The following is a 27675-nucleotide window of genomic DNA, read 5'->3' as shown; positions in this document are numbered from 1 at the left end:
CTAATGTGGCTCTACTTGCATCTAGCTGTCTGCTGCGTGGCTGTGAATGTCAGTCCTGTAGAAAAGGAATGTCTAGTGCTGTCCTGTTGACAAGCAGTGATCCTGTTCTTTGTCCTCGGAGTAGGTGATGTGAAATGTGGCCTAGGGTGGTCTTGTGAGTATGAATGTTTAGTCAAACCTGAGACCCCCCTGGTGAGCATTGCAGGCCTGATTTTTCCTGGTAGCATTATCATTGCTAATGATAAGCATGTCACTTGTATTATATTTTAGTTTAAAATTTAATTGAGATAATTATAAATTCATATGCAGTTGTAAAATATAATAAACAGAGATCCCTGTATACTTTGCCCAGTTTCCCCCAATGGTAACATTTTACAGAATTATAATGTAATATCACAACCTGGATGTTGACATTGATACAATCCACTGATTTATTTTATTTTATTGTGATGAAAATATAAGGAGCCCTGGTGGTGCAGTGGTTAAGCACTCTGCTGCTAACTGAAAGGTCAGCGGCTTGAACCCACAAGCGGCTCTGTGGGAGAAAGATGTGGCAGTCTGTTTCCATAAAGATTGCAGCCTTGGAAACCCTATGGGGCAGTTCTGCTCTGTCTTCTAGGGTCGCTGTCAGTCAGAATTGACTCGACGGCAACGGGTATAGGTGATGAAAATGCATATAACAAAACATGGCATCTCAAGAATTTCTACATGTATAATTCAGTGATGTTGTATAATCGACGATTTACTTTAGATTTCATGTTTCATTTGTGCTCCTTTGCGTATGTGTGTATTAAGTTTTATATAATTTTATTACCTGTGTAGGTTCATGTATCCACCTCAACAGGGTACTGAACAGTTCCAACACCACAGGCTCTCTCACACTGCCCTTTTGTAAACAAGTTATGTTATTCTTTGAAACACCCCATAAACATTTTTGATGGCTGTATAGTATTTATTTGCATAAATTTACATAACTGTTTCCCCTTAAGATGGACAATTAGATTATTTATAATTATTTACTATTGAACTGGACAATGAACATTTTTGTACATAAAACTTTTTCTGTACTTTAGGTTATTTCCTTAAGATAGGTTCTTAAAAATGGCATTACTGCATCAGAGAGTATAACCAGTTTTAAGACCCTCATTGCATGTTACTAAGTTGTTTTGAAATGTTTTGTAGGCAAAAAAAAGTTCATTTTCAGCTTTCTTGATGTCCATTATGAAAGAGAGCCGATGGCATATTCTCTCTCATTTCTTTAGTACGTTCAAAAATGCCTTGTGTTGTAAGGTTAAAAAAGACCCACTAAGGACAGTCCTTAATTGGTCCATTCATGCCATGTCTTTTATTGAGCACGTCTTATGTGCCAGGCATGGTGCTGGACATTAGAAATAAAATAGTAGATAAAAACTTAAAATCTATACTCAGTTAGATGAGGAATTGCTTGGAAGAGGGTCTTCTGGGAAAATATCTTGTAACAAACTCAAATTCCTGTTGTAAAGTGTGAAGGGGACTCAGGGAATTGTGGCAAACTTGGGGGTACATGCCCTGTAGAAAGGAGGCAGCAGTGGCCACTTAGTTCCAGCTGATTGTGACCATGTGGAATGTTGGCCATGGTTTGGTTTTTCAAGAGAAATTGCAAATCTAGATCATCTTTTGATTTTTCAAGAGAAACTGGAAATCCAGGTTTTTAAAAACACTGTGTGAGCACAAAACATGTTTGAGGGTTACTTCCAGGCAGTGGGCCACCAGTAGGCAGTTTCTAATACCCTCTAAGGAAAGGCAGAATGCCCTCCAAGAGAAGTCAACTGCCCTATGTGTTTGGGAGATGGACAGAATGTCAGGAGGAGGGCTCGGAATTCGGAGAAGGATTTAATTATTCCTCAGACAGTGTATCATTTCCCACACATAACAACACTGTGTGTAGGTGAGTTTATTCTGTCACTTATTGCACAGCCAGTTCCAGACGGCTTCAGGGGACTTCAGAGGACATTTGATCCTCTTCCTACTTTGAGGTAGGTCACACATAAACCTTCGCCTTGGGTTCTTAACTACCTCCTGCAAGTAGGCCACCAGCAGCTCTTGATGTCTGGCAGGAGTAGGTATAGTATTTGATAGGCAGCATTGAGGGAATCATTGGGCACATTGAGAGTCTGAACTAGCAATTATGTGTTCAGAACCAGAGCATAAAACATACCTTAAAACTAAAAGATACTGGGTAAGAGGAGAGGAGAAAGGAGAAAGTTAATTTTCTTTTTTTCTTAGGTGAGTTCACCGATTTGAATGTGGAGACCTGAAGTGATAAGCTCTGTACCCCTCACCTTGGGTCTTAGGCTCTTTTCTCCCTCTGTGGCTGCCCAGAGGGCTCATTCAGAGCCAAGGAATGAGTTCTGGGCCAGAAAGGCAGTGGGGGGACCTATGTTTGCTTGGAGGTGGTAGGTGGAGGGACAGAAGGGGGCTTAAAAATTTAGACTAAAAATTTAGTCCTAGTTGGATTTCTAGGGTTCCCTTTGGTCTCTGCATTAGCAACTGATGTTCTGGGAAAACCGCGGTCTTCAGATAGAAGACTTCAGAGGCTTTAAAGGATACATTTAAATTATTTAAATTTTTATGTATTATAAATTTATTTTTCTTAATACTTGTCTCATGACTTTTCTAGCTTTTCTTGGTACACTTTCTGAGATGAAAAGACTCACCTCAAATCAACTCACTTCTTTCTTTTTAAAATGATGCTTATTTTACAAGTGCCCAGTTCTAAATCCGTTCATCTCTTTTCTTGCAGGGCAATTTTTTCTGTGTTAGACCTAATGAAAGTGGACATGGCGAACTTTGCTGTCAGTAGCATTAGGCCACATCTCATGCAGCAGTCAGTTGAATATGAAAGGAAGAAATTTCAGGAAATTTTGGAGAAGCAACCAAGTATGTTTAATGTTTTGTGGTATTCTTTCATTGTGTTTTTTCATTTTAGTTACTGTAGCTTAGTGCATAATGAGTATTGTTTTAAAAACAAAAATGAAATTTTAGTATGAGAATAGTCTAATTTCAAGAAGTTAAAGCATAAAACTTGAGGAATACCTCTAGAGTTGCTAAGCCTTGGAAAGAAAACTTAATTGACATACAAGAGAAATATGAGTAGGATGTCAGAATAGAAATTAAAAAGAACAAAGAAGTACTAAACGATATGGGTTTTTAATGAAAACACAGTTTGAGGTGAATTGCATTCTTGGTCTTGATTTTAAAAACTGAACAAACTTCTCGTGAATAGTTCAAATCACTTTTCTTTTCTCTGTGAGGCTCAGCAGGATATTTCACTTTGCTTCTGTTCTATGTGCATAAATCCTGTGATTTCACATCCAGGAAAAAGTCTCATTTTTATGAACCTCTCAAATGACTGCAAGAAAACAGTCCTAGTTGGATTTCTAGGGTTCCCTTTGGTCTGTGCATTAGCAACTGATGTTCTGGGAAAACTGCAGTCTTCAGATAGAAGACTTTAGAGGCTTTAAAGAACAGAGTTTCTTTAAAGCCTCTAACGTTCCTCGTCCTAAGATGAAAATGGCAGTCTGAGCAGTTGGTTCATCGAGCCCCAGACACAGAAGGCTGAGGAGATGCTGGGGGCCAGGAGGAGGCCTGAAAGAGCAGAGTAGGAGTAGTAGGAAAGAAGAATGGCTAGTATTTGTAAATACAGTCCGAGAAGGAAACCCTGGTGGCGTAGTGGTTAAGAGCTATGGTTGCTAACGAAAAGCTTGGCAGTTTGAATCTACCAGGTGCTCTTTGGAAGCTCTATGGGGCAGTTCTCCTCTGTCCTATAGGGTCGCTATGAGTCGGAAACAACTTGACAACAAGGGGTTTTAGTCTCCAGAGTCTTAAGGATTATGATAATCCACACACAGTAAGCCTATGAGGGAGGCACTACTTTTAAACCCCATTTTCCCCATGTGGAAACAGGTTTTGAGAAATTTTGGCCAGAATTGATGGACTGTATAGCTCACAGTCTCACCCATTACACTGTACTGTTTTTTGGGAGATGGGAAAGTTTTGTAAGCTGAAGAATCTTAGTATGAGAGCCAGGTGTCAGAATCCGGGGTGCCGGAATGAAAGTATCAGAGTCTAGTACTTATTTACAGAATAAAAGCCAAGGTTTCCCAGAACTGGTGGGCTACAGAGAATGCTGGTCTGCAGAAGGCTAGAGGGAGACTGGAGCTAAAAGGCCCGGGACTCAGAGCTGAGAGATCAGTGTGGTCACTGTGCTGACAGCCGGAAGGGGCCTCCTCTTGCGTCAGTGAAAGAGTAGACTATAGCCATGACCCTGGCGCCTACTCGGCTTTGTGGAGGCCTCTGCTGGCAGAGCTGCAACCCTTCCCAGGACTACAGGTATTTTTGCTCAGATAACGAGGAAAGAGTCTCATATTCTTTCTTTTGCATCCCTCAGAGTCCCCAGTGCATTTCTCAGCCTAGAAAAGTTTAGGGAGCATGATGGTGGATTAAAGCCACCTCATTGTTTCACTGGGTCAGTGCTCCAAATGCTGTGTAACAAATATATATCAAACATGTGACAGTGCTTACTTCCTGTAAGGCAGAAGGTGGTAAACCAGATTCAAACTAGAAAGGAAAAACCCTCAGCTTCGGTACAGTGGTTACTTTACCCAGGGAGACTCACCCCATCTGTCCCTGGGCAAGACTTTTTGCCATCTCACAGGCTCTCGTGCAGTGGTCAGGACGGACAAGAAGAGAAACAGTGTTTGCTGACCATCTGGTATGTGGTAGGCCCTGGGTAGGTGCTTTATATTCACTATCTTATTTAGTCCTTGCAGCAGCTTACGAGGTGGGTGTTGTGTTTGTAAATTTCTTTATATTAGGAATCTGATATTCAGAGGGATTATGACTGGCTAAGATCACTCAGCTAGTTCTCTTTCATTCCAAAGTTTACACTTTTATACTTTACCACAGTGCCAGGATGATCTTCCTTAAAGTAGTTCCGAGGAAACTACCTCCTAAGGTTCATAGTAATGTTTGCAGTTGTATTTTTCACAGATTCCTTGGACTTTGTCACCCAGTGGTTAGAAGAAGCCTCAGATGACCTTATGAATCAGAAGTATAAAAATTCCCTGCCAGCCGGGGAAGGAGCTGCTGGCTCTGGGGATGCTACCATGCCGAGTCCTGTTGCTGTCCAGAATTATGCCTACCTGAAGCTTCTAAAATGGGACCACCTCCACAGACCTTTCCCTGAAGTAAGTACTCCTGAGTATTGTAACAGCTTTATTAATATATAATTCGCATATCAAAATTTGCTGTTTAAAGTGTACAGTTCAGTTGTTTTTAGTATATTTGCAAAGTTGTGCAACCATCACCACTATTAATTCCAGAACATTTCCATCACCCCAAAAAGAAACCACGTACATATTAGCAGTCACTCCCCACCCCGCTTCTCCAGCCCCTGGCAACCGCTAACATCCTTTCTGTCTCTATGAATTTCCCTATTCTGGACATTTCATATAAATGGAATTACATAATATGTGACCTTTTGTGTTTGGTTTCTTTCACATACTGTGTTTTCAAGGATCATCCATGTTATAGCATTATAAAAGTCCATTGCCATCAAGCTGATTCCAACTCATAGTTACCCTCTAAGACAGAGTAGAACTGCCCCATAGGGTTTCCAAGGCTGTAATCTTTACAGAGGCAGACTGCTGCATCTTTCTTCCATGGGGTGGCTGGTGGGTTCGAACTGCCAACCTTTCAGCTAGCAGCTGAGCACTTAAGCACTGCCAACCAGGCCTCTTTGTTTGGAAACAAAGAAGGATCAGTAGTTAGAAGATGTGGCCTTGGTGATAGAATGACACCAGAGATTGCATGATAGAATTTTGCTAGACCAATGACTTCTTTGTTGCGAATACGTTTTTCCAGCAACATAAATGGTGACTATACACATGGACCTCGCCAGATGGAATACACAGGAATCAAATAGACTACATCTGTGGAAAGAGATATTGGAAAAGTTCAATATCAGTCAAAACAAGGCCCAGGGCCAAGTGTAGCACAGACCATCAATTGCTCATGGGAAGTTCAAGCTGAAGTTGAACAAAATTAGTCCATGAGAGCCAAAATACGACCTTGAGTATATGCCACCTGAATTTAGAGATCATCTAAAGAATAGATTTGATGCAGTGACGAATAATGACTGAAGACCAGATGAGTTGTGGGATGACATCAAGGACATTATACATGAAGAAAGCATGAGGTCATTAAAGAGATAGGAAAGAAAGAAAAGACCAAAATGGATATCAGAAGAGACTCTGAAAGTTGCTCTTGAACATAGATTAGCTAAAGCGAAAGGAAGAAACGATGAAGTAAAAGAAGCTTTCAAAGGGCGGCTTGAGAAGACAAAGTTAAGTATTATAATGAAATGTGCAAATCCCTGGAGATAGAAAACCAAAGGGAAGAACGCCCTCAGCATTTCTCATGCTGAAAGAACTGAAGAAAAAAATTCAACCTTCGAGTTGATATATGGAAGGGTCCTGCAGGGAAAATGTTGAATGATGCAGAAAGCATCAAAAGAAGATAGAAGGAGCAGAGTCACTGTACCAAAAAGAATTGATCAATGTTCATCCATTTCAAGAGGTAGCACATGATCAAGAACTGATGATACTGAAGGAAGAGGTCCAAGCTGCGCTGAAGGCATTGGTGAAAACAAGGCTCCGGGAGTTGACAGGATACCAATTGAGGTGTTTCAACAAACAGATGCAGCACTGGAGGTGCTTACTTGCCTAGGCCAAGAAATTTGGAAGACAGCTGCCAGGCCAACCAACTGGAAGCCATCCATATTTGTTCCCATGCCAAAGAAAGGTAATCCAACAGAATGCAGAAATTAATGAACAATATCATTAATGTCACACATAAGTAAAATTTTGCCGAAGATCATTCACAAGCAGTTGCAGCAGTACATCAACAGAGAACTGCCAGAAATTCAAGCAGGATTCAGAAGAGGATGTGGAACAAAGGATGTCATTGCTGATGTCAGATGAACCTTGGCTGAAATCAGAGAATACCAGAAAGATGTTTACCTGTGTTTTATTGACTATGCAGAGGCATTCAACTGTGTGGATTATAACAAATTATGGATAACGTTGCGAAGAATGGAAATTCCAGAACACTTAATTGTGCTTATGGAGAATTTGTACATAGACCAAGAGGCAGTCATTCGAACAGGACAAGGGGATACTGCATGGTTTAAAGTCAGGAAAGGTGTGCATGAGGATTGTATCCTTTCACCATAGTTACTTATTCTGTATGCTGAGCAGATAATCCAACAAACTGGACTGTATGAAGAAGAATGTGGCATCAGGATTGGAGGAAGAGTCATTAACAACCTGTGTTATGCAGATGATAAAACCTTGCTTGCTGAAAGTGAAGAGGACTTGAAGTACTTACTGATGAGGATCACACTACAGCCTTCAGTTTGGATTACATCTCAACGTAAAGAAAACAAAAATCCTCACAACTGGACCAATAAGCAACATCATGATAAAGGAAGATTGAAGTTGTCAAAGATTTCATTTTGCTTGGATCCACAATCAATGCCCATGGAAGCAGCAGTCAAGAAATCACAGAATGCATTGCATTAGGCAAATCTGCTATGAAAGATTTAACTCTTTAAAGTGTTAAAAAGCAAAGATGTGTTACTTTAAGGACTAAGGTGCACCTGATCCAAGCCATGGTATTTTCGATCACCTCATATGCATGTGAAAGCTGAGCAATGAATAAAGAAGACCAAAGAAGAATTGATGCCTTTGAATTATTGCATTGGCGAAGAATATTGAATATACTCTGGACTGCCAGAAGAAGGAACAAGCCTATCTTGGGTGAACTATAGCCAGAATGTTCCTTAGAAGCAAGGATGGCTAGACTTCATCTCATATACTTTGCACATGTTATCACGAGGGACCTGGAGAAGGGTAGCATGCTTGATGAAGTAGAGGGTCAGCAAAATAGAGGAAGACCCTCAAGGAGACGGATTGACACAGTGGTTGCAACAGTGGGGTCAAGCATAACAATTGTGAGGATGGTGCAGTACGGGGCAGTGTTTTGTTGTACATAGGGTCACTATAAATTAGAAGTGACTCGATGGCACCTAACAACAGCAACAACTGCATAAATAATACTGCTATGAACATTCATGTAGAAGTTTTTTACGTGACAGTGTTTTCGGTTCTCCTGAATTTATAACTAGGAGTGGAATTCCTGGGTGTCTTAGTCATCTAGTAAAGAGATGGCTGAAAACACTATCTAATCTTGTGGATCTCATCAATATAACTGCCACTAATCCGTCTCATTACATCATAGTGATAGGATTTACAACACATAGGGAAAGCACATCAGATGACAAAATGGTAGACAATCATACAATACTGGGAGTCATGACCTAGCCAAATTGACAGATAAAATGTGGGGGGGACACAGTTCAATCCATGACACTGGGTCATGTGGTGACCCTATGTTTAACATTTTGAAGAACTGGCAAAATATTTCCCAGAATGGCTTCTACAGTCCTACCAGACATGTGTGAGAGTCCTACTTTTTGTTGGTGAACTTTTATCCTGTTTTACTCATCTAATTAAAATCACAGCTATAGCAGCCATGCTACTTTTCCAGTTTTATCTGGAGAAACTGCTCTCCCTTCCATGCTGAGCCATGTTGTTAGGTTCGGTCAAGTTGGCTCCGACTCCTAGCAACTCTATATATAACAGGATGAAACACCACCCAGTCCTGCGCAATCCTCACAATCATTGTTATGCTTGAGCCCATTGTTGCAGCCACTGTGTCAATCCATCTTGTTGCGGGTCTTCTTGTTTTTTGCTGACCCTACTTTACCGAGCATGGTATCCATCTCCAGGGACTGGTCTCTCCTGATAACATGTCCAAAGTATGTGAGACGAAGTCTTGCCATCCTTGCTTCTAACGAGCATTCTGGCTGTACTTCCTTCAAGAAAGGTTTGTTTGTTCTTCTGGCAGTCCATGTATATTTTATATGCTGAAAAACGGTTTTTCCTTTTTGTGCTTTTTATTGTCCCATCTGATCTTTGTCTGAAGAGTGGGCTTCAGGAATTGTTTTAATTCTGGGTTAACGGAGCATCCAGGGACCACAGTTTCAGGGGTTCCTCCAGTCTCTGTCAGACCATTAAGTCTGGTCTTTTTACGTGAATTTGAGTTCTGCTCCACAATTTTTTTTCCCACTCTGTCCAGGACTCTATATTGTGTTCCCTGTCGGGTGGTCATTGGTGGTAGCCAGGCACCATCCAGTTCTTCTGGTCTCAGGCTGCTGGAGTCTCTGGTTTATGTGGACCTTTAGTCTTTTGGGCTAATATTTTCCTTGTATTTTTGAAGTTCTTCATTCTCCTTTGCTCCAAGTGGGTTGGAACCAATTGATGCATCTTAGATGGCTGCTTGCTAAAGTAGAGGGTCAGTGAAAAAGAGGAAGACCCTCAGCGAAATGGGTTGACACAGTAGCTACAACTAACTGGGCTCAAGGATAGCAACAATTGTGAGGGACCGGGCAGTGTTTCATTCTGTTGTGCATAGGGTTACTATGAGTTGAAATTGACTTGATGGCACCTAACAACAACAACAGATGGCTGCTTGCAAGCTTTTAAGACCCCAGATACCACTCATCAAAGTGGAATGGAGAACATTTTCTTAATAAACTTTGTTATGCCAGTTGACCTAGATGTACCCTGAAACTGTGCCCTCAGGCCCCAGCCCCAGGTACTGTGCCCCTCGGAGTGTTTGGATGTGTTCAGGAAACTTCTTAGCTTTTGCTTTGGTCTAGTTGTGCTGTCTTCCCCTGTGTTGTGTGTTGTCCTTCCCTTCACTGAAGATGATTCTTGTCTACTATCTAATTAGTGAATTCCCCTCCATCACCTTCCCCACCCTCGTGACCAACAAAGAGTGTTTTCTTCTGTGTTTAAACCTTTTCTCGAGTTCTTATAATAGTGGTCTCATAGAATATTTGTCCTTTTGTGACTAATTTACTCAGCATAATGCCCTTCAGATTCATCCATGTTATGAGATGTTTCGCAGATTTATCATTGTTCTTTATTGTTGCGTAGTGTTCCATTGTGTGTATGTACCATAGTTTGTTTATCCATTCGTCTGTTGATGGGCACGTAGATTGTTTCCATCTTTTTGCTATTGTGAACAGTGCTGCAATGAACATGGGTGTGCATGTGTTTATTCATGTGACGGCCCTTATTTGTCTAGGATATATTCCTAAGAGTGAAATTTCTGGATCATATGGTACTTCTAATTCTAGCTTTTTAAGGAACCGCCGAATCATTTTCCAAAGTGGTTGTACCATTTTGCATTCCCACCAGCAGTGCATAAATGTAGTTTTGATTTGCATTTCTCTAATGGGTTTAATGGCTAGTGATCGTGAGCATTTCCTCATGTGTCTGTTAGCCACCTGAATGTCTTCTTTGATGAAGTTTCTGCTCATATCCTTTGCCCATTTTTTAATTGGTTGTTTGTCTTTTTGTTGAGGTTTTTTACTCTTTGTACTTACTATTTCTTTTGCTCTTTATTCATTTGCTGATTCTCGAGAGCCTCCTTTGTGCCTGGTGCTGAGAAGAAATTTTCTCCCTCCTTCCCTCAAATGTTCTGTATAGGGTGACCAGCTGTTGGTTTGCCTGGGAATGAGGGAGTTCCCAGACTCAAGACTCAAATTTGAAATCTGGGGCAGTACCAGACAAAGTGGGATGAGTAGGTGACCATATCTCTGTATCTCATTGCTTTTTACTTTCTAATGATATGTTTATGTTGTTAGTTGCAGTTGATTCGATTCTCACACATAGTGTGACCCGATATGTGTCAGAGTAAAACTGTGATGCATAGGGTTTTCAAGACTGTGGCCTTTCGGAAGCCGATCACCAGGCCTATCTTCCAAGGCGCCTCTGGGTAGATTCAAACTGCCAAGCTTTGGGCCAATAGTTGAGTGCTTAACTGTGCCACCCAGGGACTCCTTCCAATGATATAACTCTTATTTATTGAGTGTTGGCTCTGCCAGCTACTTTATATACATGATCTTTTTTCAGCTTTAAAGCAGCCATTTCAAGTAGGAATCCTTGTTTTATGTAGGGTTCAGAGTTGAAGCTTGCATGGAGTCATGCTGCTATTCAGTGATGGAGCCCAGATTTCCCTCAGGCCAGTCTCTTGCTCTTCACCAGTGTGCTGTCCCGCCTTCTTTCTAAGGAAGAAGGGACTCTGAGATGAAAGAATAATTCACACATGACTCTCTTACTGCTCTGCTCTGAAATGACTCTAGAAAATCTTGAAGGAAACCGTGGAGACATGTTCTGGCGCTGTGGCCCACTGCCCTCTGCTGGCCAGCTTGACTCTCCAGCTCAGTGATGACTTCTCTCATATTCATTACAGACAGTTTTGATGGACCAGTCTCGCTTCCAAGAGCTCCAGCTCCAGCTGGAGCAGCTTACCATCGTGGGGGCTGTGTTGCTGGTCACATTCAACATGGCATCTCCAGGAATTTCCAGCCACGCTGAGTTTACTGAGAAACTCAAGATGATTGTCAAGATTCTGCTGACAGATATGCATCTGCCGTAAGTGGCTGAGAGCTTCGGAGTGGACTTATAAATGGATGGCTGGGAGGCAGCGGGTGCCCGAGAGCAGACTGGAATGGAAGTCTCCCATTGTAAGGTGGGACTAGGGGGCCACTCCCTAGGAACCAAAGGAAACCTTCCTCTCCTAACTTTTTTGCTCACTTGGTGAGGACCCCAGCACAGTTTATTCAGCAGAGGATCAAAGTCTGAACCAACACTAGGGTTAGCAAGGTTCTTCTAGTCTTTTGACTTTCAAATGTTTGTAGTCAGGACCCACAATAAGAAATACCCTTTTCACTGTGAGCTAGTACACACTTTATACACGTAAATAACTGAAATAAAGAACCTCACAAAATGAAACTTAACTCTGACTGTGCTTAGTGCATCCTGATTTTTTCTAATCCATTGAAAAAATACTGGTTGCTACCCACTGAATTGATTTCACAACGGTCTCACAGTTTGAAAAACACAGCCTTAGGGAACAATTGAAAAAAAATGAAGCAAGCTATGTTCTTCCAGAATCACATGTATGTGATTGAAGTCTTCTGCCCTCTGCACATTTCTCAGAGATAATTTGTGCTGGGTATAAACATACTATTTTATTAATCAAAAACAAACAAAAAAAAACCCATGGCTGTCAAGTTGATTCCTACTCGTAGTGATCCTATAGGACAGAGTAGAACTGCCCCATAGAGTTTCCAAGGAGCACCTGGTGGATTCGAACTGTCAGCGTTTTGGTTAGCAGCTGTAGCGCTTAACCACTGCACCACCAGGGTTTATTAATCAGCACCAACACGTTTCACAAATGTAGGCTGTGGCAACTGCTTCTGTGGGCAAATCATGTCAGGTGATTGATTTGATTTATTGAATATCTTTGAATGATTCTAAGTAAACATTGTATCTGATAAGTTCCAATTGAGAGGAGTCTTCAAGGAAAATGCCCCCAAACATTCACATTCTTAGAAAATGGAGGGATTTTATTGCTGACTTTGCACAAAGCACACATGTGTACAGTGCACTGAATAGGGGTGCAGCAGTCTTGACGTAGGCCGGGAGGGTGTTTGCCGAGCTGAGGCCTCCCCTGAGGCACTTGCACCCCTAGGCTATCATCTAGGTCCCCTCCTAGTAGAGCTGCTCTGGCAAAGTTAACGATGAAGGGGGCCCAGTACATATGCTTCCCCCCGAGCCCCGTCTACCCTCGCAAATCCACCAAGGGCTGGCCCAGAGTTGGTGCTGGAAGTGAGTCCCAGGGCTTGCTCACTCCAAACTAATTATACTGTCCAAAGGATCTAGGCATCGAACAAACGTAATTACCTTCTCAGAGTACTCGCAAGCAGGAGCGTGCTGGGAAACGCAGCCCCAGCGCTGTGAAGCATCTGGGTTCCCCACAGGTGCTCAGGAAAGCCCAGGGCCCAGGGAATTGAGGTGCTAGTCCTTTTAACTTTCACATTTCAGTTTTATTTAAAATAGTCAATACACACATATTTCAAAAATCAAAAGGTACAAAGGAGTATCCAGTGGAAATTCTTTCTCCCACTTCTGTCCCATAGTCACCCAGTTTCCGGTTTCATGTGCATTGCTTGTCAATCATACTGCAGAGGTATTTGAAGATGTTTTTAAGTCAAATCCAGGCCCATTTCACCACACAGAGGTGTGGAGAATATCATGCTTTATTTTTTTGTTTTTTATTGTGCTTTAGGTGAAGGTTTACAGAGCAAATTAGCTTCTCATTAAACAATTAATACATATACTGTGTTTTGACATTGGTTGCTAACCCCCTGACATATCAACAATCCCCTTGCAACCTTTCCTGTCCCCTCCTGCCTTCTCATCCTTGCCTGTGGGCTGGTGTGTGCGTTTAGTCTCATTTTATGGGCCTGTCTAATCTTTGGCTGAAGTGTGACTTTAGGAGTTAAAAGGGGGTATCCAGGGGTCATACTCTCTCGGGTTTCTCCAGTCTGTCAGACCAGTAAGTCTGATCTTTTTTTGTGAATTAGAATTTTGTTCTACATTTTTCTCTAGCTCTGTCTGGGACCCTCTGTTTTGATCCCTGAGAATAAGTATGCTTTTGGTCCTTGTCCTGGTATAACCTGAGCCCTCTCTTTCCCACTGTCCTTTCTTGCAGAGGGGGTAAACGGTCAGGTGTGTGCGTAGCCTGGGAGATTTGGGTGCAGGAAAGAGTAACAGATTCTCCCTTGAGTGCATAACTCCATTGACGAGGTGTTGTGACTCTTGTCACGGCATGGGATATTTGAGCTGGCTGTTCGTGCGGTTTTTTCATAAGCCGTTTTTTCCCCGGCTTCTTCCCCTCTCTGCTCAAGCTCCTTCCATTTGAAGGATGCCCTGACTACCATCGGGGAGAAGGTCTGCGTGGAGGTGAGCAGCTGCCTTTCCCTGTGTGGGTTCACCCCTTTCACCACAGACCAGGAGACCGCGCTCAAGGGTCAGATCCAGGCCGTGGCCAATCCGGAAGACCCCATTCGCAGGATCATGGGTATGTTTCCTGGGGGAGGCAGGCAGCAGGGGTGTGCCCTCAAGTGTTCTGGAAGACAGGCGCTTCCAAAGGAACCTAGGAGGTCTTTTGATGGGATTACCAGTGCTGATGAGTGAGGAGAGAATGTGATTCATCACTATAGTATGATTAAGTCCTTTACACCTGAAAAGATTCTCCACTCACCAGGCATGCATTAGAATCCCTCCAGGGGCAGAGGGCAGGGCACATGTAGTTTAAAAAAGCCTGTTCAGTATAAATGTACCTATTGTGTTTGCGGAGCCCTGGTGGCCCAGTGGCTAAGAGCTCTTCTGCTAATCAAATGGTTGGCAGTTCATATCCACCAGCCACTCCTTGGAAAACCTGTGGGACAGTTCTACTCTGTCCTGTAGGGTCACTGTGAGTTAGAACTGGCCCAACGGCAATGGATTTTTTTTTTTTTTTGATTGTTTTTGTGAGTCCCTGGGTGACACAAATGGTTAAGTGCTTGACTACTAGCTGAAAGGTTGGTGGTTCAAACTCAGCCATAGGTGCCTCAGAAGACAGGCCTGGTGATGTGCTTCCCAAAGGTCACGCCTTGAAAACCTTATGGAGCAGTTCTACATACATGGGGTCACCATGAGTCTGAATCTGTTCCACAGCAACTAGCAACAGTTGTTTTTATAGTAAAATCTGCAAGAAGTAATGGCTCGATTAAATCTATTTTGGCTAAAGGAGATACACAGGAGAGAGCAAAAATACTGTAAAGGAGAATGGGCCAAAGAAAGGGTCAACCTAAATTATTCCTCAGAGTTGGACGAGTTCACGAATGCTCACGACTTCCGTGGTCTTCCATTATAAGCATTAAAGAGGAAAGCTCATGTTTCTTTCATGTGGGCTTAGCGGAAAAAGGTAGATGCAAACCAACAGTGCTGGAATCTTCTTTAACCTCTTTTGTTTTTTGAATTCATAATGCCTGCTTTATTTTTTCCCCCTCTTTTCTTACGTGGTCTTCAGCAATGGCCAGGCCTCTTGCTAGGTGCCATGCTGGGTGCAGGGGAGAGCATGATGAACAAGATGGGCAAGGTTCCCACCCTCTCGAAACTAACCATCTAGAGGGGTAGACAAAGCATTACAAGTGGGACAGATGTTCGGAAGTGCAGGTGCTATGGGGTCCTGGTGAGGGGGCTGGTCATGGAGGACTTCCCTGAAGAGATGATATTTAAGCTAATAACTGAAGCATAATCAGAAGTTTGTAAATTTACCCTGAATGAGAAACAACCACAAAGTTTCTTTTCCATCACAGATTCCCGAATCCTGACCTTCTTAGAAAACTACCTTGCCTCAGGGCATCAGAAGCCATTTCCTACAGTACCTGGTGGATTGGGTCCAGTTCAGAAAGAGCTGGAGGAAGTTGCTATTAAATTTGTTCGCCTGGTCAACTATAACAAGATGGTCTTCAGTCCCTACTACGATGCAATCCTCAGTAAGACCCTCGTCAGATCCTAACCTGTGTGCTCCTTACAGCAGTATTATTCACTCGGCTCAGAATACCTGTTCCCAACTATAGTGTTGCTTTGGAAAATGACTATTTAGTACATTTCTATTTAATGGCACTGATTCCAAAGGGAAGAATAGTGTGTATTACTGTTGAAAAGACATATTGAAACATGCCCTGAATTCTATTTTGTGGGGTTGTATTTATGAGTGCAAGTTTACAAATCAACGAAGCTTTTTGTTATCTTGAGTTTTACAGGTAACACTCAGCTTTCAACCTGTTGACTACCTAGGTATCTTCACTCCCTACTCTTACCATGGTTGTAGCAGCCATGTCTCTCCAGGGATACTGGAATGTCTCTCTTCTGCAGTCTGGATAGATGTTCCTTCAGATACCCTATACTGACAGCTACCCAAGAATAAAACCAAGCCATGACTTTTTGCCCTTCTCTCACACAGCCCTCCACTCCTCATCCTTCCAGATATTTTGTGTTTGAAGGGCTATCCAGTCTAACTGCTCTTTTTTTTTTCCCTTTCTATTAGTGCTTCCTCTGTGTCTGGCCTAGCCAGGACCCTAGAGCTTGTGCTGATTCTTTTGCCCTTGAGGAGAATTATTTGATTATAAAAAATTTATTCTTTTATACAAAATGACTCGCGGGCCTGGGTGGTAGCAGTTACGACTTACGAGAGCTAGAGAAAGGAAATAATCTTTGACTTTTAAGCATTGAAAGTTAAGGAGGAAACTTTTACATATATATACATATATGTTGTTATCGTTGTTAGGTACCATCAAGTCGATTCTAACTCATAGTGACCCTGTGTACAACAGAACAAAACACTGCCCGGTCTTGCGCCATCCTCACAGTCATTGCTGCGTTTGAGTCTATCTTGTAGCCACTGTGTCCGTGCATCTCTTTGAAGGTCTTCCCCTTTTTCGTGGACCCTGTACTTTACCAAGCATGATGTCCTTCTCCAAGGACTGGTTGCCTCCTGATAACATATCAAAGCAAGTGCGACTCACTGGCCTTGCATCCAAAGAGCATTCTGGCTGTACTTCTTTCAAGACAGATTTGTTCCTTCTTCTGGCAGTCCATGGTATATTCAATATTCTTCACCAGCACCATAATTCAAAGGCATCAATTCTTCTTTGGTCTTACTCATTCATTGTCCAGCTTTGACATGCATATGAGGCAGTTGAAAACAACATGGCTTGGGTCAGGTGCACCTTAGTTCTGAAGGTGACATCTTTGCTTTTTAATGCTTTAAAGCGGTCTTCTGCAGCAGATTTGCCTGTTGCAAATATACAAAAAGACAAGTGTCTGAGATTTTTATTGAAAAATTCACGCTGATACAATACACAGATGTGTTAATTGAATTATATTTCTGGAACATAGATTTAAGTGTTTTTAGGCAAAATAGCCCAAACTCATTAATCTTTTGGATAAGAAAGTCATTAAAAATCCTGGGTTTTGAGCAATATTTATTGGAGGAACCTCAGGGACCAGAATCTCTGGCACCTCCTGTGACTGTGAAAGAGTAGTTTGGGCCTCACAGATGATCTGTTCTGTTAAAACAATAAAATTGCGTGTGTGTAGGGGGTGGGTGTTTTCGACAGGGCATTATGTTAGAAACAGCCATGAAGTTATTGGAGTGATCTCCAATTCCTAGGACAGTGAGGAGTAAAGCACTGCAAGGAAACCCTTCACTAAAGGTGACGGGTGAGGTGGGGCACACTCACTCTGTAGACCATCTAGCACTACCAGGCACGAATGGTTTTATTAGGGCGAAATGTGCTTTCTCTAAATACCTGCTACAAACTGCTCTGATGGCATTGCGCACTTGTAAGCAGAAATGTATGCTGCATTTATTGACCAGCACATAAAGGTTTTTGGACAAGAAGCTAAAAGAAACTTGGAAGCCATTTCGTAATGTCCTCAGGAAGGCCAGCAGCTGTCCCTGGGCAGGAAGGGGAAGGCCACATTTCCCTGCAGGGAGTTGTGCTGTCTGTCCTAAGGTTTAAGGAACGGAGTGATACTGATTTTTGGAGGAAGACTTGAAGAACCATGTTGGTTGTACCTTAGAGGGTAGGTACTGCAGTAGGACTGATCAGAGGGAGGAAAGCAGCTACTCCAGGGGAAGGATGTCAGACCTAGTAGTATCAGAATAAGTTCTGTTTTGGAATTTTTAAGACTTTTGATGTTCCCAGTGTTTATACAAAGGACTTGGATCTGGCTGTAGGAGCCCAGGTAGGGATTATATGTAAACAGATCAGCTATTAAATTAGTTCTAATCTTATGATATGGTAAATTTAAGGAAAAAAAAAAGGAACCAGGTATATCTTTAGGTCCTGTGTTGTTCTCTGGCAGAAAACCCCGGAGAATCTGGGATCACTGTAAATTGGTGGTCCGGCCACACTTTACGTGAGAATACTTTTAAAAGAACAAAATCACATCGTTTATGGTGGATTCGGTAAGGTCGCTTTTGGAATTGTTCCTTGAGGTAGAGGTTGCTCCACGGTGCGTGGCCTGAGAAGCTCTGAGCACCTCAGGCTCAGAGTGTTTGGGGTTTTTTTTTCTCCTGCTAAAGGATGCTTTACCCCCGAATGCAGAGTGGATCACTACTTTGAACAGTCATTTTTCCTAAATCTTAATAACTTTTCTGTAACTCTTCAAAGGTTTTTTTCCGTCATGGGTTCCTAGATTGACAGAGTTAAGTTTGGAGTCTTGATGCATATGTAACAGGGAACTTCAGGACTCTATTGGCTCCCCACTACTTTGGTGTCTGCCAGTGGAATTCTGCAAGTGGCAGAAGCCAGGGATGAAGGTGGCAAAGTTCGGAATTACAATATTCATATTGAATTGTTCTGTATTTGCTCCTTGAAGATTAGTAGCTAATTTTCTTCCTGGAACCCCGCAGGGTCATTACTAAAGGCCAGGAAAGTTCGTTTAGTCACTCAGGAAATGTTTATTAAGCATCTACTCATGGCACCTCCCCGTAGCTCCCACTCCCAATCAAAACAGGCTTTGAAGCATAAGTTATCTTTCCTCAGAATTGAATTGGTTCTATATATTGCATACTTGCTGGATGTGACTTGACTTCCTGCCTGACAGGTTTGTTGAGATAAGTGTCTTTCATGAAATTGCTAAGTTTCTTTGGCAGTAGTTCACTCCATGTGGATAAAACTGAGAGCCTTATTCATGCCAATATCACTAAGCCTCTTAGATTTATTTTAGTCTTATGAATGAATGAATCTAGAGCAGTACCTGCTACTTTGTTTGCTCTCAGCAAATGTTGGTTAGCTAGATTAAATCTGATTGTTTATATAACCATATAAGCCAATAGTAAGTATATTTCAGGTAAGAACCACACTCAGTAATGTCTGATTAAATACAATAGACAGATGTATAGGAACTTTTTTCCTGTGAAGAAATTATTAATAGATTTTCCATAATAGGTATATGAAGTGCATATATTGGCCAACAATTCTGAATGGATTATTCTAGCGGTCCTGTTTTTGTGGAGGTGGTTATTTTCATTTCTCCAAAGCCATAAGATTCTTGGGAGTAGGGACGTGTTGCTGCCAGTAGGTTCCCATCATTTTAAAGGGATAAGTGTTCTGCTGTTTGATCCAGTGCTGTTTTGTATGTATGACATTAGAGTTTCTTTTCATTTTGAGGCACGGTGATGCAGTGGAAAGACTGAGCGCTGTCAGTAAGCCAAGGCTGTGATCCCACGTCTGTTGTACACTAGCTGGGGCAAATCAGGGCCCATTTCCAACACCTGTGAGAGGATTGGAAACCCTGGTGGCGTAGTAGTTAAGAGCTACAGCTGCTAACCAAAAGGTAGCCAGGTCGAATCCACCAGGTGCTCCTTGGAAACCCTGTGAGGCAGTTCTACTCTGTCCTGTAGGGCCACTATGAGTCGGAATTGACTCGATGGCAATGGATTTGGTTTTTTGGTTCGATTTATGAGAGGACTAGATTTGATCACTAAGTTCCCTTCCAGCTTTGACATTCTGTGATAAGTCTGGCTTTACTGGACTGTGATAGGATTGAGCAGAAAGCACCTGATTTAGAGAAGATCTGGGTTTTGAGTTTTGCCTCTGTTGCCTTCTTACTGGTTGTATGATATTATCCCTCAGTATTTTCATTTGTAAAATGGGAACACTGCTAACTCACACTGTGGCTGTGAGGATTAAATATGATAATGGATATTAAATGCTTTGTACCTGGAAAAGGACTATAAATTGCTTTATTAATAATAAAGGAGAGCCGACAACACTCTGCCTATAGGTGCACGTCTTTTATAGATTCAGCCGTTGGCACCCAAGTTCCCTCAGTCAACCACATTTTACAGATTTGTAGAGGTTTTCTTCCCAAGTCTGTTAATTGCTTTCTTCGTCCCTTCTGAACAAGAGTGATTCCTTCCCCCATCTCCACCTCTGTATTATTTGAATGTCTGTATGTCTGAATGAACAAATGAATGGATGAATGAATGGTAGTGGATGGTGGGATATGAAAGTCATATTTAAAGGCACTATCTCATTTAAAAACATGATCTAAATAAATACAATGATATTTGCAATTGTGTATTTATGTTAGATTTTGTATTATATAAATATTTTAACGGATGACTTTTTTTTTTTTTCACAGTATTCAAGGGAACTTCTTCATGGGTGGGAGGTGACCTTTTAGCCCAATAAACTCAACCTCTAACATTTTCACTGATACATTCAGAAATAGCCAGAGTCCTAGAAGATACGTGTTAGAAACCTGAACAGGCAGAATTTTATTCCTCTAATGTGGGTTTCTGTCATACCTGACTTAAATGTATTGTCTTCTGAACCTAAGAATGAGAACTAATCTTTAAGCCTGGTTTGATGGATTATCATTTATTTGGTTTTGAAATCAGGTGGGTCTGGAGTTAGTAGCAATAGTCAGATTTTATATCCCTTTTGCCATACCATTTTAAAGTTTTCCTTTATCTGAATCAAACATTGGGAACTTTTAAAGTGCAAATTCTGACTTAAAGGTAACATTAAAATCGAAGTAACGTTTTTGTTTCCTTTTTCTCACATTCACGTTGCCTCTGGTTTTTAAAGCAGGGTCTTCCTTTCGCTCAAAGAGGTACTTTGGCCAGTGCTGACAGAAGAAAATGCAGTAAGCTGCTGAATTGTTTTTCTTGACTTTTATTCCTAAAACTTGGTAAGCTGGCACTTCTGTTGATAAATCAGTAACATGGCACCTCCAAAACTAAACCCAGTGCCATCGAGTCGATTCTGACTTATAGCGACCCTATAGGACAGAGTAGAACTGCCCCATAGAGTTTCCAAGGAGCACCTGGCAGATTCGAACTGCCGACCCTTTGGTTAGCAGCCATAGCACTTAACCACTACGCCACCAGGGTTTCCACATGGCACCTAAGTTTAGTTAACCAAACCCCAAACCCGTTGCTGTGGAGTGAATTCTGACTCATAGCAACCCTATAGGGCACAGTAGAACTGCCCCATAGGGTTTCCAAGACTGTACTCATTAAGAAAGCAGATTGCCACATCTTTTTCTCATGGAGTGGCTAGTGGGTTCGAACTGCCAACCTTTCGATTAGCAGCCAAGTGCTTAAGCACTGCACCACCAGGGGTCCTTTAAATTTAGTTACGAGGTATGAATTATCTTTCAAGACTTCTGAAGTTTTTAATAAAAGATAAATGCTATGAGTTAACCAAACTGCAAAGTCAGAGGGAACAGTTTGAATAAGACTGACCTTACTTTAGATACCAGCTGCAAGTTGTGGGCTCCCCAGGGCTACCCTCACTTCACATCAGTTGGTTACAAATACAGGGGTTCACAAGACCACCCTCACATTTGGTAATTTGCTAGAATGACTCACAGAACTCAGGAAAGCTCTATGCTTAAAATTACAGTTTCATTACAGAGAAAGGAGGATGGATTACAAATTAGAATCTGCAAAAGAAGAAGAAACTCATAGGGCAGAGTTTGGGAGGGGTCCAAACGCAAAGCTTCGGGTCGACATTTCCCTTTGGAGTACCGGACTGCATTACCTCCTCCCGCCTACGTGTGATGATACTCAGAGTATTTGCCAACCAGAAGGCTTACCTGAGCCTTTGGTATCCAGAGATTTTATTGCAGCTTGATCACATACTGCCTGAGTGGCTGACCTTTAGTCTGGAGCCCCTCCTGGCTGTTGGCCTAATACCTTTAGTCATCAGTCCTCTGGAGATTGGAACAGATCGGTGTGTCCCAAAGCCACCCATCATAAACCACATTGTGGTGGACAAAGCCCCCAGGCAAACAAGGACACTCCTATCAAGCAGGACATTCCAGGGGCCTGGAGATGACCTCCTGGTATGTGAGGGCAAAGGCCAGACATCTCATCACTAACTGCCTTTGAGTCGATCCCAACTCATGTTAACCTCGTGTGTTGGAGCAGAACTGTGGCCTCCACAGGGTTTTTGATGGTTGATTTTTCAGAAGTAGTTCACCAGGCCTTTCTTCCGAGACACCTCTGGGTGGCCTCGTACCTCTAACCTTTTGGTTAGCAGCCAAGTGCATTAACGATTTGCACCACCCAGGACCTCTAACCAAACCCATTGCCGTTGAGTTGATTAATTCTTCATGAAGATGGAGGACTAGGCAACATATTGGTCTGTTACACATAAGGTCGCCATGAGTCAGAAGCAACTCGACAGCAGTGGACAATTCTTCAGTATATAATAAACAACTTCACTTAATGTCAGTCAAGAAATTACTACCAACTTTAATGAAGTTTGCTTTGGAAGCTGAAATGTAAATTAGAATGGAATTTGTGAACATAGTTATTACACTTTGCTACTGGATGAATTCTACACTTACATATTAACTATAGGCATATAAAACCCATTGCCACTGAGTTGTTTCAGATTCATAACAACCCTCCTGGACAGAGAAGAACCGTCCCATAGGGTTTCCAAGGAGTGGCTGGTGGATTCAAACTCCCGACCTTTTGATTAGTAGCCAATCTCTTAACCACTGCATCACCAGGGCCCCACAGGCATATAAAAAAAAAAAAAACCCACTGCCGTCTAGTCGATTCCAACTCATAGGGCTTCCAAGGAGGGGCTGGTGGATTTGAACTGCCGACCTTTTTGTTAGCAGCCAAATGCTTAACTACTGTGCTACCAGGTCTCCCCATAGACATATACCAAAAACCAAACCCATTGCCGTCGAGTTGATTCCAACTCATAGTGACGTTATAGGACAGAGTAGAACTGCCCCATAGAGTTTCCAAGAAACGCCTGGTGGATTCGAACTGCTGACCTTTTGGTTAGCAGCTGTAGCTCTTATACACTATGCCACCAGGTTCCATAGGCATATAGAGGGTTGTAAAACTACCAAAGAAATTCATTATTGTTGACCAACATCAATAGGCTGACAAAAGTGGTGTATTTTTGCATCCTTTTCAGTGTTACAATTTGGTTGCTTAGGGTTTTAAATTTACTATGTAGCTTTACTATATAACCATTTCTTACCTGTGGCAAAGTAAATTCAGTGGTAAAGGCCAAAACGTGGCTAATTTTTGTTTAGGAAGGACTTGACTTAATGCTTGAAATTTTTCTCCAGTTCTAGAATCTTGGGGAGATGTCATCATTCTTATAAATAGGAAAAATATGGTTATTTTTTGGCATTTTTCTCTGGGTGCAGCAATACAAATAAGGGTGTCCTTGGAAATGTAGCAGTGGCTGCCCTATGAGACCCTGAACATTAGATTTCCAATGATAAACTCAGAAGAAAGGCCTGGTGATCTGCTTTTGAGGAAAAAAAAAAAAAAACAGCCATTGAAAATCCTATGGAGCACAGTTGTACTCTGACACACATGGGGTGTCACCATGAGTTGGAATTGACTCAATGGCAACTGGTTTTAACAAGTAATTCTTTTATGTTTAAAGATCAGATAAATCTAGGGAAAAACATCTTAGAAATAAATACAGTAAAACCAATTATACATAATGGCCTGAACAGTTTTTAGTGGCACTTTTCACCAAAGTATATAGAATACTTTTTCTTGAATACAGCACAAAAAAGATTGGTTCCGATGCATTTCATGAGGCCTTGTTTTGTAGTCTATGGAAACACTACTGCAGACCACTTAGAGGTATTTGAAATCACTTACCCGTATTTTGTTTTCTTCAAAACACCATCCAAAGATAAGCACTTCAGGAAATATTCCACACCGCTGCATTTTAAATCTGTGCCATATGATACTACTTATGCCCTTAAGATTGTTTTCTTGATAATCATGATATATAAAAAACAAACAAAAAATAGCTTGAAAATGACACTTGAGAGGATAACAGTCTTTATTAGAACCATCTGACTTGCTTTTAAGGATGTTTTGGCTTCAGTGGGAAAATCCAGGAAACTAAACATGCCCGTAACCAACTATGTAAATATAACCTTGCTGCATATAAATTTGTGTAGGAAAATGATTTAAGACAACCTTCCTTACATTATAAGTAAAGAATTTTATGGAACTATCAGCTGATTTTAAAATGTAAAATTAACATTTAATCACACTTGAATTCAGATTCTAAATTAGTTTCCTTATAACCATAATACTTTTTTTTCTTCCTGATTTTTATCTTTTATTTTGAATCACAACCACACTAAGCATAACTAGTTTTCTGTCTAGTAGTTTTTCTAGAAATGAGTTTGAGGAGGTAATGTCGCTACCAAACAAACAGCGAAAGCCTTAGTTCTTTGGACTTATTTCACATGACAAGTGTTTGCTCACTGTGATTAGAATTTGGTTAATCGGCTGTCATTTTTTTTAAAACGCTATCTACATATGTCTAGCTCATGAAAAAAATGTTCTTGAGCACTGAGGACCTTTCGACATATATTTGTGTGTGAACCATTACACTGGGAGGCTAAAGGCTTTTAAGAGACATGAAAAATAACAGAATATCTCAGTCGGCCAACGGATTTAATTGGGAAAAATGCATTGAGGATTTCTAAAATATTTAATTTGCCAGTGAAGAATGGATCACTCATATTTTCAGGTAGTGCCAAAACAGACCAGGAAAAGACATTTGGTTAAGTATACATACAGTTAATACAAGATGAAGTTTCCTTGTATTGTTGACAGTTATTTTTAAATGGTATTGACTGAATGGCATAAAATAAGTAGTTACTGTAAATAAAGTCTGAATGAAAAAAGCAAAAGGAGGCATGAGATTTTGAGATCTTTTTATTTTTTTAAAGGACTGTTTTAAAATTGTAAACTACAAAACAGATTCCATACATTCTGCCATAAATAAAAACAAACAATAAGGCAGGACTCTACATAAGCAAACTGAGAACAACTGTTTTTCAGAAAATGTGATAAAACGCTTTACAATCATTAAGCCATACAGTTTTTAAAATAAAACTGTTGAAAACTCACAAATCTTCAAGCGGCACATACACATACAGACGCCCTTGAAGAGGGAACAAAATGTGGTTCTGCCAGTTTGTACTGTTCTCACATTTGTGAAAACCTAATTTTGTTTAGAGCAGAGGTCTGTTCCATAGTCTAAAATCACACAGGTTTGTTTGTTTCTCAAGAACCATATGATAGAGGCACCAATGACAATACAACTTTGTTTCAAAGATCCTTGTAACAAAGTGTTGTCTCATAAACATATGACTTAAGAGGCAAAAAGGGAATCCTGGCTAAGTTTTCTTTCAGAGGCAGGTTTTGAGCCTGCTTCACCGAATTCGCTTCTGCTGCCGTGCTCTGTAAATGTCATGAACCGGGGGGACGACAGCTCCCTTTTCTTCATCTTCATCTGAATCCTCATTGGGCCTTTTGACAGCCTTGGTGAGTACTGCGTTATTTTCTACTGGGCCATTACCTTCTACAGTTAGCTCTGGGGCCCCACCGGTAATGATCCTTACAGCTTCCTCAACAGCTAGTTAAATAAAACAGAAAGGGCTGTTGGAGGAGGTTTAAAATTATGCTGGTATGAAAGAATGTGTATGCACTAGTTTGGATACTTTACAGTTAATTTCATAGCCTACTGTTAGCAACACGAAGAACAGAACCCAAAACCTGTTGCTGTCTAGTCGATTCTGACTCATGGCAACCTATAGGACAGAGTAGAACTGCCCCATACAGTTTCCAAGGAGCGGGTGGTGGATTCAAACTGCTGACTGACCTTTTGGTTAGCAGCTGAGTTCTTAACCACTGCACCATCAGGCCCCATAGCAGCTGAGCTCTTAAACACTGTACCACTAGGGCCCCACAGAATAGTACATTTGACCCTAAATAATTAAAGGAAAAGACAAAAGGTGCTGTTAAAATTAAAGCACTTTCATAAGCCAAGTCTGATAGTGTATGATAACATGAATAGAAAAGGTAAGCTTTTATGACATTTTACTTAGTGGAGTTAAAATATGAACAGGCCTCTATCTGTCAAAGGGTTCCAATCACTCCTGGATTTCACTGTACTTCTGCAAGTTGCCTGGCTTTGGAAACTTCAGTGGCAGAGTAACAATCTCTCCTGCCTATGAGGCAACAACGAGAATGCCACCCTAAAAATGGAATTTGCAGTACTTACTATTTGGTATCTTGCATCTACGGAAAATTTCCATCAGTTCATCCACTTGTACAAAAGGACCCTATTTTGATACAAAGGAATTTTAATCCCCAGTAATCTGACAAGTTAAAATAGCAGAAATTTGTATTTCTCATGATACAAAAGAAAAAGCATGCAATTATTATAACACATTGAGCCAACATATACCACAATAATAGCAAACATACCTGGAAACAGATAGGAGGAGGGAGAAGTTTCATTAGAACTACTGCTGCGGGTGGCACTGGGAACACTCCACCGGGGACAGGGTGTAAGCCTGGAGCTGTGAGAGGAAGAAAAGTCTGAACCAAATGGAATGGACAATTTCTATAGATGCTAGAGCTACAATAAATTATACAAAAGTAGATTTGTACATAATTATTTTCTATGTCTATGTTGCCTTCTTCAGGATATTTTAAATTGCTTGCAGTGGTTACCTGCTTTAGCAAAACTTAAATGGGTGAGACAGTGAAAGCAGCCTCAACCACGTGGCCATAAAAAAAAAGGGTGGCAGAAAATTAGGCAAGTTGCTTTTCATAAAATAATCCAGGGGCTGACCTAAAGACCATCTCTGAGCCCCACAGTCATTGTTCAGTAATCCTGTCTAAAGTCAGACAACTATTCAACAATATATTTAATCATAAGGGCCTTGCTCAGACTGGATCCAGAGGGGCTACAGTGCATTAGTAAATGGGAATGATACCAAATAATATCACTGAAGGAAGTCAGCTGTACATGCCCTCTGTATGTAATGGTATTTCTGAAAACTAAGTATCACTGCCAAATGGGTTACCAGAATCTGGATCGTTGAGCTAAGAGAGAGTCTTAGTTCATTTTGGTTCAAAGATTACAGCTAAGACACTTGCCATAGTGACCCTAAGTCTAATCATTAACCTACAATGAAAAGGTCATGTTACTTCACCCCCACACCTCTGGATTGAAATCAGTTTGAAATCAGAATACAAACTGAGGTCTCAGTACAGGATCTAAAGTCATGGCTTACGTGCTAAATGTCGTGGCTGAAATGGAATCATCTGCTGAGTGTCGGGTTTAGGGTATTCTGGTTTTCTATCCACTTCATCTTTCAGAACAGGCACTATAGAAGGAGCTACAACTGGGTCTGGAATTATAGCTGCTAGCTTAGCACGGGAGACATCCTGAAAATGCAGAACAGAAGAATCCTAAATCTGAAAACGGGACTTACACAGTATAAATGTGCAGTTCTACAATCTCGAGGGTAGAGTGTGAATACATGGGTTAAAATGCAGAAAGAAATGGAGAGGGATAAGCGAGAACTTCAATGATATTAAAGACTGTTAAATATTTAGCAAGGGAAGCAATAAGGCTCTAAAGACTGATAAATCATTGACTCAGTGTTTTATAATCCTACCCCAACCCCAGTTAAGAATCATTAGACTCAGCATCACCTGTTAGGACATTTGTAGGATAAATACAAGCTTTAATGGGGAAAGTCAGAAGACTAGGCACTA

At 41.3% G+C, this 27675-nt stretch overlaps 2 protein-coding genes across 6 annotated transcripts in view; one reads left to right on the top strand and one right to left on the bottom strand.

Annotated features, from left to right (window-relative positions):
- Nucleotides 1-17954, top strand: part of TCP11L1 (t-complex 11 like 1) — a 34875-nt gene extending 16921 nt beyond the window's left edge. For all 5 annotated transcript variants that reach the window (XM_010592147.3, XM_003412295.4, XM_010592148.3 and 2 more), the window contains exons 6-10: nucleotides 2783-2919; nucleotides 5032-5228; nucleotides 11425-11606; nucleotides 13928-14100; nucleotides 15383-17954. In XM_010592147.3, coding sequence (XP_010590449.1) covers nucleotides 2783-2919; nucleotides 5032-5228; nucleotides 11425-11606; nucleotides 13928-14100; nucleotides 15383-15585 — 892 coding nt within the window. In that variant the 3' untranslated portion in view covers nucleotides 15586-17954. The remainder of the gene's footprint in view (nucleotides 1-2782; nucleotides 2920-5031; nucleotides 5229-11424; nucleotides 11607-13927; nucleotides 14101-15382) is intronic.
- A 6859-nt stretch (nucleotides 17955-24813) lies between these two features.
- CSTF3 (cleavage stimulation factor subunit 3) overlaps nucleotides 24814-27675 on the bottom strand; it is an 84221-nt gene continuing 81359 nt past the window's right edge. The window contains exons 18-21 of the mRNA XM_003412294.4: nucleotides 27189-27342; nucleotides 26374-26468; nucleotides 26168-26228; nucleotides 24814-25519 (exon numbers count right to left, since the gene is read on the bottom strand). Of these exons, the coding sequence (XP_003412342.1) occupies nucleotides 25317-25519; nucleotides 26168-26228; nucleotides 26374-26468; nucleotides 27189-27342 (513 nt within the window). The 3' untranslated portion in view covers nucleotides 24814-25316. The remainder of the gene's footprint in view (nucleotides 25520-26167; nucleotides 26229-26373; nucleotides 26469-27188; nucleotides 27343-27675) is intronic.

The sequence above is a fragment of the Loxodonta africana genome, chromosome 7 (genome assembly GCF_030014295.1).
Source record: "Loxodonta africana isolate mLoxAfr1 chromosome 7, mLoxAfr1.hap2, whole genome shotgun sequence".
Taxonomy (NCBI): Eukaryota; Metazoa; Chordata; class Mammalia; order Proboscidea; family Elephantidae; genus Loxodonta; species Loxodonta africana.
This window is presented reverse-complemented; position numbering and strand designations above follow the sequence as displayed.